Source organism: Bufo bufo, chromosome 2, assembly GCF_905171765.1.
Source record: "Bufo bufo chromosome 2, aBufBuf1.1, whole genome shotgun sequence".
NCBI classification, from domain to species: domain Eukaryota; kingdom Metazoa; phylum Chordata; class Amphibia; order Anura; family Bufonidae; genus Bufo; species Bufo bufo.
In genome coordinates, this window is record NC_053390.1 from 794,610,055 (window position 1) to 794,623,143 (window position 13,089).

General features: G+C 40.0%; 1 protein-coding gene across 1 annotated transcript in view; it reads right to left on the reverse strand.

The window, feature by feature from the left end:
* CD8B (CD8b molecule) overlaps positions 1-12,204 on the reverse strand; it is a 30,280-nt gene extending 18,076 nt beyond the window's left edge. The window contains exon 1 of the mRNA XM_040419274.1: positions 12,130-12,204. Within this exon, the coding sequence (XP_040275208.1) occupies positions 12,130-12,199 (70 nt within the window). The 5' untranslated portion in view covers positions 12,200-12,204. The remainder of the gene's footprint in view (positions 1-12,129) is intronic.
* Between the last annotated feature and the right edge of the window lie 885 nt (positions 12,205-13,089).

A 13,089-nucleotide genomic window follows, 5' to 3' on the forward strand; every position in this document is an offset into this window, starting at 1 on the left:
CTGCCATCCATGGATTTTGTCAGTGTTTTGATCTGTTCACCATCAACATTGCGTGCAGCAGCAACCACAGCCTCCTAGACACTGTTCAGAGAGGTGTACTGTTTTACCTCCTTGTAAATATCACATTTGATGATGGACCACAGGTTCCCAATGGGGTTCAGATCAGGTGAACAAGGAGGCCATGTCATTAGATTTTCTTTTTTTATACCCTTTCTTGCCAGCCACGCTGTGGAGTACTTGGACGCGTGTGATGGAGCATTGTCCTGCATGACAATCATGCTTTTCTTGAAGGATGCAGACTTCTTCCTGTACCACTGCTTGAAGAAGGTGTCTTCCAGAAACTGGCAGTAGGACTGGGAGTTGAGCTTGACTCCATCCTCAACCCGAAAAGGCCCCACAAGCTCCTCTTTGATGATACCAGCCCAAACCAGTACTCCACCTCCACCTTGCTGGCGTCTGAGTCGGACTGGAGCTCTCTGCCCTTTACCAATCCAGCCACGGGCCCATCAAGACTCACTCTCATTTCATCAGTCCATAAAACCTTAGAAAAATCAGTCTTGAGATATTTCTTGGCCCAGTCTTGACGTTTCAGCTTGTGTGTCTTGTTCAGTGGTGGTCGTCTTTCAGCCTTTCTTACCTTGGCCATGTCTCTGAGTATTGCACACCTTGTGCTTTTGGGCACTCCAGTGATGTTGCAGCTCTGAAATATGGCCAAACTGGTGGCAAGTGGCATCTTGGCAGCTGCACGCTTGACTTTTCTCAGTTCATGGGCAGTTATTTTGCGCCTTGGTTTTTCCACACGCTTCTTGCCACCCTGTTGACTATTTTGAATGAAACGCTTGATTGTTCGATGATCACGCTTCAGAAGCTTTGCAATTTTAATAGTGCTGCATCCCTCTGCAAGATATCTCACTATTTTTGACTTTTCTGAGCCTGTCAAGTCCTTCTTTTGACCCATTTTGCCAAAGGAAAGGAAGTTGCCTAATAATTATGCACACCTGATATAGGGTGTTGATGTCATTAGACCACACCCCTTCTCATTACAGAGATGCACATCACCTAATATGCTTAATTGGTAGTAGGCTTTCGAGCCTATACAGCTTGGAGTAAGACAACATGCATAAAGAGGATGATGTGGTCAAAATACTCATTTGCCTAATAATTCTGTACAGGGTGTATCTATCTATCATCTATCTATTATCTATCTATCTATTATCTATCTATTATCTATCTATCTATTATATCTATTATCTATATCTATTATCTATCTATTATCTATCTATATATCTATCATCTATCTTACACATACAGACAAAAAAAAAAACAGGGCAGCACTGTAAAAACTGTTGTAAAGTATACAGAGGGCCAGCGGCTGCGGATTTGACCAAACCTCAGGTACCGTAAGTAGAAAAAGTACTTGAAAAAATTGCTAGAAAAAGGTCCCAGTAAGAGGACGGAAACGTCGCATAGGGGAATAAAGGACACACTTTTTCTACTACATGTGGAGGTGCTGTGGAATTAGTTTTCTATCATCTAGTTATCTTTTGTCATATCTATCTATCTATCTATCTATTATCTATATATTATCTATCTATTATCTATCTATCTATCTATCTATCTATCTATCATCTATCTATCTATTATCTATATATTATCTATCTATTATCTATTATCTATCTATCTATCTATCTATCTATCTATCTATCTATCTATTATCTATCTATCTATTATCTATCTATTATCTATCTATATATCCTTCTAGTTATTATCTATTATCTATTATCTATCTATCTATCTATCTATCTCATATCTATCTATCTATCTATTATCTATTATCTATCTATCTATTATCTATCTATCTATCTATCTATCTCGTATCTATATATCTATCTATCTATATATCTATCTATCTCATATCTATCTATCTATCTATCTATCTATCTATTATCTATCTATCTATCTATCTCATATCTATCTATCTATCTATCTATCTATCTATCTATCTATCTATCTATCTATCTATCTATCTATCTCGTATCTATATATCTATCTATCTATCTCATATCTATCTATCTATCTATCTATCTATCTATTATATATCTATCTATCTATCTATTATCTATCTATCTCCTTCCTCCTTCTGTATGTCTACATTTTTGCCCTGTTAGCACGGTCACTATATTTCAATATACATTTTCTGCATTTGGTTTTATCTTGTAGTTGATTCTCTACCTACAACTGTAAAGCCGGCCACAAAGAAGCCGCCGTGTAAATGCTAGAAACAGAAAATTTCTTAAGACATCTCCGCCAGGTAAATGCACACCGAGCGTATCATTGCCTTCATTTTGTGTCAGTCTAAACGAGGATGCAAGTAATTGGACATGCTCGGCAGGTACCAGTCGGTGGATGGGGGTCGGCAGCAGGTTGTCCACAATGGCCCTTTCCTGGAGTTGGACACGTGTTCTATAGCATGTCCTGCTGAAAAATGACTCCGTCCTGCGTGTTCTTGCAGAGTTATCCCATTCCTTTGTAGAAGGTATCAGCCCTCCAGGCATGTGAAAAAACTTAGATTTATTCCACTGTATTCATAAAAACGCAACATTTCAGCTCCCACGTGGAGCTTTTTTCTAAATTTTTTAATTGCGGATGTATTTGAGGTTAGTTTTTACAGTGGAGATGCTATGCGCTCCTGTGACGATGGCGCACGTCGCAATAGGGTTGCGTCTATTTCAGTAAAAGTACGCCTGGGGGTGCCTGTTGTGGAGTGGCAACTTTTTAGTGTCATAAAAGTTTTCTACTCTGAAATTCTGTCCAAATTTTCATTTCAAATCTGTAGGTAGTCACAAAATGTAACTCAAAAAGCCGCCACACCTCTACTTTTGACTTTTTGGAGCCAGAATTCTGATAAATCTCCCGATCCCCTCATGTTTAATCATGTACAGTGTAGCAGGAACCCCAATGTCACATGCAGGAGGACAAAAGTCCCAAAATTTTGCACAACTGAAAAAGTGAGCAACATTTTGAAGCCAAAAAAACGCAACACATTTGATAAATGTCCCCCAATATGTTTACTGAAACTGACAGAAACCGTGATCACCATTACAGAAAGTGAGAGCTGAGGGCTCGGTGTTAGTCATCTCTGCGGGGAGATCTGTTTTCTCCTCGACTCCCACATGGATGGAAGCCCCAAGTTCTGCTTCACGTCACACATGATTCATGGTGAATAACAGCAAGGCTTCCCTGAGAAGACCCAACCATGTGTTATCTGCCATGACCTACCTTGATGAGTTCATCATTTGTAATACAAAGACTGGTGAAATACATTTTTACATTTTTGGGGGCATAATGGCTGCGGATTGGTGGGGCTGCATTCAACACATTTATTAAAGTTGCATAATTTTTGTGCCATTCTACTCCGCTACCCGGTTGGCGTGAGAATACTTGATGGAATTTATCATCAGAGACATTTTTCTGGCCTCTGTTTTTCTAGCAATAATAATAATACATTTGCCACATTTCATGCCGAAGAGGGTCGGCGGGGGATGTGGGGGCGCAGAAACCGAAACAAATGCCAGAAAAAAAGTATCAAAAATACCTCTAATGATAATTACCCCCTATGACTGCAAATCTATGGCTGATTCTCAGTGAGCAGCTACAGCCACGTAGATGGCTACGACGCCGTAAGCTCAGACCATTCTACCTGCATTCGGGCCAGCAGGATTCGTGGCCACACTATGGACATAAAAAAGCACATATATTTGGCTTGCATAAAAAGGTTCTTAAAGGCACAATTACTTGGGTATATTTTATTTGCCTATTTTGATTCTACTTAAAATGCTTAATTTAAAGCCAGTGTTGGATCACGATCTTTGCCGGTTTTTCCAACCTTTTAGGACATTTTTATGTTACAATCTGGGGCTCATCTCGTCTATGACGACGGAGTTTCAATATTTTTGACACAGTCTTGTTAACAAGGTCTAGGGTGAGTCTAGTCAATTCCCCACAGCAAACAAAATCTCAATTTTGTCCCAGAATAGTGTTGAGCGAATCGAAGTATCCGAAGTGGACTTTGATCCAAATTTAAGGGAAAGCTCGATTCGTCGCGAAGCTGAATTTCCTCGTGCTTCGTGGTAACTAATTGATTTTCCCTGAAACGGTGGTAAAAAATAAAAATGTAAAAAAATTCACACCTCATCCACTTGAGCATGAATCTTGTTTGAAGATCCCGCGTGAAATCTTGTGAACCCGCCATCGTGATGCCGTTATCACGCACCGTGCAAGATTTCGCACTCAATCTTAAAGCAAGATGGCCGCGGCCTCTTCACGCTCAAATGGGTAAGGTAAGTATAATTAATTTTTATTTTTTTATCTGATCAACCCCTGAAAGGCCTTATTATTCATCTTAGATGAACGCGGAATCTGAGGGGTTCAATGACGGGGAAGTGGGGGGATGGGCCGTTCCCCATCATCGTGCCCGCTACTTACAAAGAAATGCGTTTCGTGATGAAGTTATTCGTCACAAGACAAATTTGTTTGTAACATTCGGCGAAGCAGCCAAATTGAATTTTTAAGAAGTTCGCTCATCTCTATCCCAGAATAAAGCGGTTAAGCCACTCCTGGATTATTTTTTGTATTAATATAAAATGTATTGTTAGTATTAATATAGCAATATATCACTAAATAACCATCTTTTAGATCCATATTACCATCATATCATGTTCTCTGGGCCTTTAGGGTGTACCGAGGCTTTCCTTCACCTATGCCAAAAATTACATTCGGGTCCTTGGTGCCCTCCTTAGCAGCCAGCACCTGGGATAATGCCTCAGGTGGTGCATTGCTGTTCAAGATAAGAAATGTGGACTAACTGCAAAAATATAATTTGTTATAGTCACGTTAAGGCACTACTACTACAGTCTCACCATAGAAGTCTTTGGGGAATCCTAGCTTCAAGCTATAAGATGCTCTTGATGCTAAAGTTTAGATGTAAGGAAATAATTAAAGTGTACCCAAACTTTAGAATAACTATTAAAAATTATTTTAAATGCCATAACATTTTTGGAATAAACTTTATTCTTTTTCATGTTTTCCTTATATAATAGGAACCTGAAGTTCAGGTACCTATATCGCTTTAGAATCCATACACTCGTACATGTCAATAGTGTAGCGGTGTATGGGTTCCTCTGCAGGGTCCAACTGAGCGATGTACAGTCAGGAGCACCCTTCGCTGTTTCTGCCTGTGCCTACTCGGTCTGCTTCGCACAGGACACCCTGCACCCATGTGGTATGCCAGGCTTTTAGCAGAGCGGAGCTGGCACAGGTAGAAACAACGAAGTGTGCTCCTGCCTGTACATTGCTCAGTTGGACCCCGCAGAGGAATCCATACGCCATCCACATGTAAGCGCTATAGACACCCTGGACTTCAAGTGCCTATTTTGTAAGGAAAATGTGAAAAGAAACTAAAGTATATGACAAAATTTTACTTTATGGCATTTTAAATCCTTTTTTTAAATAAAGTTATTGAAAAGTGTAGCTACACTTTAAGAGAAAAAAACAAAACGTTCTATACACCACCGTAGTATGGCTCCCTTCTGTACATAGGCATAATAATTGCCATAGAGGTGCATGGGGCTTTTACTGTACCTCTGATTTCACATAGACACATTAAGGTCTTTGTTTTCCGCTGAATTTCACAAAAATCTGTGTAGCCACTTGAAGTCATTTCCTTTCTATGGGAGAACAAATAAGTGTACATGTTGGGTGTTGTTGTGAAAGGTTGCTGATCCTAGCAGCACACAACATCCCCGAGGCTCCTTAGTACAGAGCCATACCGGGCTCCGTGTGCCATCGTCCAGCCTCCTGTGCACAATAAATAATAGCTGCAGCTTCTCTGCCCTCTATGTACTAACACTGTGCCAGTTTAACATCTCACAGTGGTATGACACAGTAGGGTGACACCATATTTCTTAGAAACCTCTCCCTTGTCCTATAACAGATCCCTATGAAAATTAGCGCATCCTCCAACTCCCGCTTATCAGAAAAGAAACTTGAGGCTCCCAAGAAAATGTCCATGCCACAGAACCACTCTGAGCCAATATATGTACCTCCATATTCCCCCAGCTTTATATGTAGACCTAGGCCATACATCATATACCATACCATTTCTATTAGATGTTGTAATATGGAGGTATTCTACGCTAAAAACATTGGTTTTGGAGAAGAGTACCACCACAATACGGGAACATCTGGATCCCCGTATTGCGGCACATGACGTGCCTATGGTTTTTGGTACGAAATGGAAATATTATCTATTCACACAAGAGTCACGTGACTTTCAAATAAGAATACGTAGCGATACTTAGTAATTATAATACTTCTTCACATACGTAGATAGTGGTGACAAATTAATCCTATTAATAATGCAATGAACTTAATAATAATGCAATAATATTACAAATAATGCAAAAATCTTAATAATAATTCAAAAATCTTAATACTAATGCAAAAATATTAGTAATAATGAAAAAATCTTAATAATAATGCAATAATATTAGTAATAATGCAAAAATCTTAATAATAATGCAATAATATTAGTAATAATGCAATGAACTTAATATTTAAGGCAAAAATCTTAATAATCTTGTGAGAAATCTCAATTGGTATCATTTCTGTATGGTGCATGGCCACGGTATGGTATTAGGACGTAAGCGTGTTTTCCAAAATGTATTTTTCCCTCAGACCGGAGCTAGATTGTAAGCTATAACAGAAGGACTTTGATTCGCTGGCCATAAGGGCACGAGCTTGGCAAATTAAATATATTGTGGATAAATCCACAAAGGTCAAAGTAATTGTATTTCTGCATAACCATTAATGGTACAAAATGAACAAGAGAAGGACTTGAGTATTCTGGGTTCAAAGTAAGCTAAGCAGTAGCACTCAATGTCAGGCAGCATCTGCAAAAGCAAATGAGAATTTAGATTGATAAAAAAATAAAAAATATAAAAACCCATCATCTCAACATGATAATGTTACCCCACATCTTAGATACAGTATAGCATTCGGTTTTGGGCTCCATATTGTTAAAAGAATATAGGAGAGCTGAAAAGGGTTGAGAGGCAGTCGTGAAGATTATGAAGGTCTCTCTTATAACGAGATGCCTTAGAAGGGAACTTATTATCATGTATAAATATATAGGTCAGTGGTCAATACAGAAAAACAGGTTTATTCATTTCTGTACAAGAAACGGGGGACATTCATGGAGGAAAGGGGATTTAGACATCAATACAGGAAAGGATTCTTTACAGTTAGTGTAGACAAGCTATGAAACTCCTTACCGCGAGAGGTAGTGTTATGTTGGCAGAATCTACAGATTGTGACAAGATCTGTTACACTTAGGCTGCGTTCACACTTCAGTTATTAGGTCAGTTATTTCCATCAGTGAAGCCTCCACAGAGATCAGGTATAATGGAAAGATCTGCACCTGTTCTGTGTTTTTGACCCGCACCTGGTTTTGGCTCACAATAAGGGCCCACTCACACGAACAAATATTTCTGTCCGCATCCATTCGGCAATTTTGCGGAACGGGTGAGGACACATTCATTTCAATGGGTCCGCAAAAAATGTGGACAGCACACAGTGTGCTGTCCTCATCCAAATGTCCGTTCCACACCCTCGCTAAAAAGATAGAGCATGTCCTATTCTTGTCCGTAATTACAGACAACATTAGGCCTTTCTACATAGGAAAAAGACGATCCGATCCCTAAAATGCAGAACGCACATGTCCGGTATCAGTGTTTTGCAGACTCGCAATTTGCGGACCGCAAAAACTGATATGGTCGTGTGAATGAGCCCTAACTGATAAAAATAACTGACCAAATAACTGAAGTGTGAACTCGCCCTTAAATGTTTGGGGCCTTCTTATAGAGGAAAGAAAGATCTGACATGTGGGAGCATTCCTGCCCAATCCTTTTATTTCCCCAAAAGATAAGCCCCATCAGAGATGTCCTCCGTGCCTCTCCTGAGCTATACTGCAATAACATGGCCCGACCAAGGAATCGCGGGAAACAGGACGGTTAAGTGCGGCCCAGGCTACACGGCAACAGATCTCAAAATTTTCTGATAGTTACAAGGACATTTCTGATTTGCTTCCCCCTAAGGTACAACTGGAGTTGCAATTTTACAGGAATTCACCCCCATTTAATGTTTCCCTTAGCTGGCGCTACATGGGATCTCTCTTAAAGCTAGTTTCACACGTGCAAAATATGGCCATATTTATACACCCGTAATATGGCCGCAAATCCCAGCCCAACCGTGGGTCTAATGACCAAGACTGACCGCTTCACAGATCCTTATATTGCTGTCAGGTCAGCAGTTGGACTGGGACTTGAGGCGGTAATACGGCACATAAATCCACCGGTTTTACTCTGCCCTTGGAGAAGCTTTCCCACCACATTTCTCCTGTGGACTGCAGTGGTCACTCAACAGAGACAAGAAGTCTCCATGTAGACACTGGTCTAAAATATCTTATTATTATAGTCCTTCAAGGTAAATCTAAACGTGAATACTGTTTCTATTCAAGGAAAAATTCTAAAATGTCCCAAATTTTTGCACGTTATTGATCATGCCGATCAGAGGTCTTGGAGAAGAGGACATCCAAGAGTTGTACATCTCCTGATCACAGAGATGATCCACCATACATTATACTGATCTACCTCTGCCTGTCAGTTGATGCTGATTTTTGGCATCCTACTTTTCATCGCAGCTGTTACTTTGCGCTTTTGTTTTGTGCTTCGTTTTCTTTTTTGCTTTGTTTTATTTTATCTTGTGCTAGAAAGTAACTCCTGACCCACATTGATTGCCATCTGTTCTACTTTCTGTCAGTTACAAAAAACTTGCGGCATTTTCCATTGGATGCTTAAAAAATTCTCTCCTAGAGTATTGAGAGAATATGGTGCCTTGCAGTGCGCCGTATGGCAGCACAATGAGTGCCAATTGTGGACCTATAGGGACCTCGTGTGCTGCTGCCGTAGAGGCTCCTAAGCGCATGATTTTGCAGTATTCACAGGGATCAGCAACCTCCGCCACTCCAGATGTTCTGAAACTACAACTCCGAAAATGCTCCATTCACTTCTATGGGAGTTGTGAGAACAGCCGAGCATGTTTGCATGCTGGGAGTTGTAGTTTCACAGCAGCCGAAGTGCCGAAGGTTGCCGATCCCTGAGCTAGAGGCTTTATTCAATCAGATTTTACACTTTTTGTGAACAGGAATAATTTTGCAAAATAAAACCGCAAACTGTGCAAAAAATGGCAAGTGTCCTTTACATTATAAACGGAGTATAAATGGAGTCCAAACCTACTTTCCTACTGACCTCTGGGTCTCCTTCCAGGTCTGCTGGAATACAGATCACTAACCTAAAAACATACAGTTGTCTGAATGTGCTGTAAGACTATGACGCCGTATGGCGGTATATAGCCGGTAAAGATTTCCAATGCTTCCATGATTTCCTCGCCCTGATATATTATGAAGGAATAATGCACAAGGCAAAGTTGTTTGCACACAAGAGATACACCAGGTCTACAGTTTTGTACTACAGCGCCATATGTATGCCCCGTACCGCCATACAATGACTGTACGCCACCACATTGTACTCTAAAAGTAGTGCTTGCAGAACATACCACATATGCCTTTGTATAAAATCAGTGCCTTATGGAGCATGGGCACGTTTGTCTGTGCGCCATATTACGGATCATTACAACACCGGTACATCATATGGTTACACACATCCATATGATGTACCGGTGTTGTAATGATCCGTAATATGGCTAAAAATAACCAATTTATTATTTTTCTATAATCTAAAAAATGTTCCTATGAAAAAAACTGTTCCAATCATAGCAGGTCAGGGATTTTAATACCTAAGTTTCCCAAAATATGGACAATTCTCAGCCGAATATTGATAAATTCCACGATAAAGACAAAAAAATGTGTCTGTAAATTACAGTCTAGTCCTGATGATTGGTCAGTCACATTGATTGGAACACAACTGGCCCAAATAGCGCCCCGTGGCCGTGCTACGGCCCGCAGCGGATCGCGGACCCATTCACTTTAATGGGTCCGCGATCCGGCCGTTTCGCAAAAAGATAGGACATGTTCTATCTTTTTGCGGAACGGAAGTACGGGACGAAACCCCACGGAAGCACTCCGTAGTGCTTTTGTAGGGTTCCGTTCCGTGCTTCCGTTCCGCACCGTTCTGCATCTCCGGATTTGCGGACCCATTGAAGTGAATGGGTCCGCATCCGTGATGCGGAATGCACATGAAACAGTGCCCATGTATTGCGGATCCGCAATACGGCAATGGGACACCTACGGTTGTGTGCAGGAGGCCTAAATAAAATAATAAAAACACACAAATATATGAATACATTTAGTAATCAATAACCTGGATTGCACCCAAATTGTTTATAGAAAATATCATGGTTGGCACCAATTATTTGGGCTGAAAAGATAAACTTTTTTTTTTTACGGTGCATCATTTCTTCCCCAACTCTTTTCAAACGCTACAGAGGCAACATAAAAGATGGCGACCTCTAAGACACAGGGTCCTAGGAGCATATGTTTGGTTCTCTCGCTGTCTTTTTTTTCTTTTTTACAGCCTTTTCTTTTTTCATTTGTTTTATTATTTTTTATTATTTTATAGTCTATTAAAAGTAAATAGCATTAATCAGGGCCAATACCATTTTATTACTAAAAATCTAAAATACATAAAATATCTGAAAATAAAATGCATACAATATAGAGATATATTAGAGTTATATAGAGTGCTTAGACCTATTAAGACATTGTTATTAAGGCCATAGGAATGACGCCCATCGCTTTGAAGGGGTTTTGTTTTCACTCTCACAATGAGAGTGCCACTTTTATTAGGAAGGCCTGGTGCAGGAGGTTAGAAACTGCAATAACATTAGACCTTGTAAAATGTATTTCTTTTTATCTGCTTGAAAATGATTAAAAAAAAATCTTCATTTTTATTATCGGCACTGAAATATAACACATAAAACATTTCTTTCCCTTCCAGAGCAACACAAGACGCAACTAATAAACCTACACGTACAATTCCATTTCTCTTTCATTTTGCCAACATTCAAAAAAATAAAAACAGTTAAAAAAAAGTTTTGAATTTTCTTCTCAATACTGGATCCAGTTCGGACTAAATACAAATACTAGATCAACTAGAACATCTTTCTCTATTAATATTCTTTTTTGAGAATTTTTCTCAATTGTGTTACAAAACAATAAATTGCTCCTCGTCACCGGGATACACCGCCTTCTCTGATACTACTGTAAAGATTAGATATTGTTATTGGTGTGATCATTCCTCCGAGATTTGAAAAGTATGTATGTATCTATCTCATATCTATCTATTATCTCATATCTATCTATTATATATCTAGCTACTATCTAATATATCTATTATATCTAATATCTATCTAATCAACCATATACTTTATTGAAATTGCAAATTTAAATGGTCATTTAGAGGGTTAGTCGTCTGAAAGAAGACAGACAATAATCAGAGAAGACAAGAAAATAAAAAATTCAGCAGAGAAAAATATGGTCTTAATGGAAGGTAGTTTTCTTAAAGAAGTGGTCTTTTTGAGACGTTTCAGTTGTAGATTAATGGTCCAGAGAGAGACAGATAAAGTGGTCACCTTCAGGCCACCATCATTGTATAGGTCTCGCCAGTGCCACATAAGCAGTCTTGTCGGCCTGGGCACACACGAGTGACAATCACCATGATTACATTAAGAAACCCAAGAATTGTGCTTATTATATGGAGACCATATATACACTAGGTGGGATGGCTAAAAAGGCTGTTTTAGAACATGCAAGGTCAAGAAACTTAGCGCATCCAACTCTTTCAGAAGGCCACCATCATGCTTCCTCATGGCCCGTTTCTTGCCCAGCTTTACTATTGTGGCCATTCTCAGACTATAATGTATATCAGCTATATCACACTAGTCATACGGTAAGTAGAACTGGTTCCAATAAAACCTTACATGAGTTAGGATACATTACACTTTGTCACTTATGTCCTACATTTCTTACCATCTCACCCCCCGTCTGCTGCTTACCTGTGATATAGAAACCGATGAAGAAGAAGTAATATGTGCTGCAGGACACCCTCAGTCCAGGCTGCTTCATCTTTGCAGAACACTTGGGTGTAAGATTCCTGCAGCTGATTCTGTGTAAACCATGTACAACATCCTCCTCCAGTCACACATGTACTAGCCGGCAGCCAATTACATCTTCTTACTGGAAACCTCAACAAGTCAGCAACTCACATTACCAAGGCATACTGTATGGGTTTAGTCATTGGTGGCCTCATGTCTGGACACCAACAAAGGTCAATTGATCGCTTCTACCACCTCATGAAGCACCATATGTAGTGACATTACACCTTATAGAATTTTGCTCTATGAGGCCTCATACAGAAATGAGGCAGCACTCCAAAGTAGGTGAAAGGGTGTTGGACCCGCTTTATTCACCCCAACTGTAACATTTAAGCCCAGCACAATGAGGACTTTCTCAAGCAATGTGGCATGGAGGGACGGTCTTGGAGGATTAGCACACAGTTTTACCTGGATTGGCAAGTGCTGCTATTTTTCCTTTTTAAGATAGATAGATAGATAGCCAGACAGATTAATCTATGGTGGAGCTTGAGGACTACTAAATATAGGAAAATGGTGGTCTGTGACTACAAACTCCACACTGCCAAAAGTTTTGCTATTCCACTGTTGAAATGTATGTCATTCCACCGATCGGTTCTTCAAGGGCCAACACGTGTCATAACCTTCCCCAACCAACGAGTGGCCTCCTTGGGGCTACTTAAGGCACCATCCCAGTGTCTCTTGACCCCTGTGGGTCAAGAGTCACTTTAACAGAGACTACTCCGAGAAGTATTGGCCTGGTGGTTCCCCGGGAGCAGAGGCCAGATCCCTGTATGGGGTTAAAGGGTGAAGACCAGATGGGCCACTTAGAAAACGCAAAGCCAAATATTTTGAAGTTACATAGCAGATCGATATGCTCTTTTC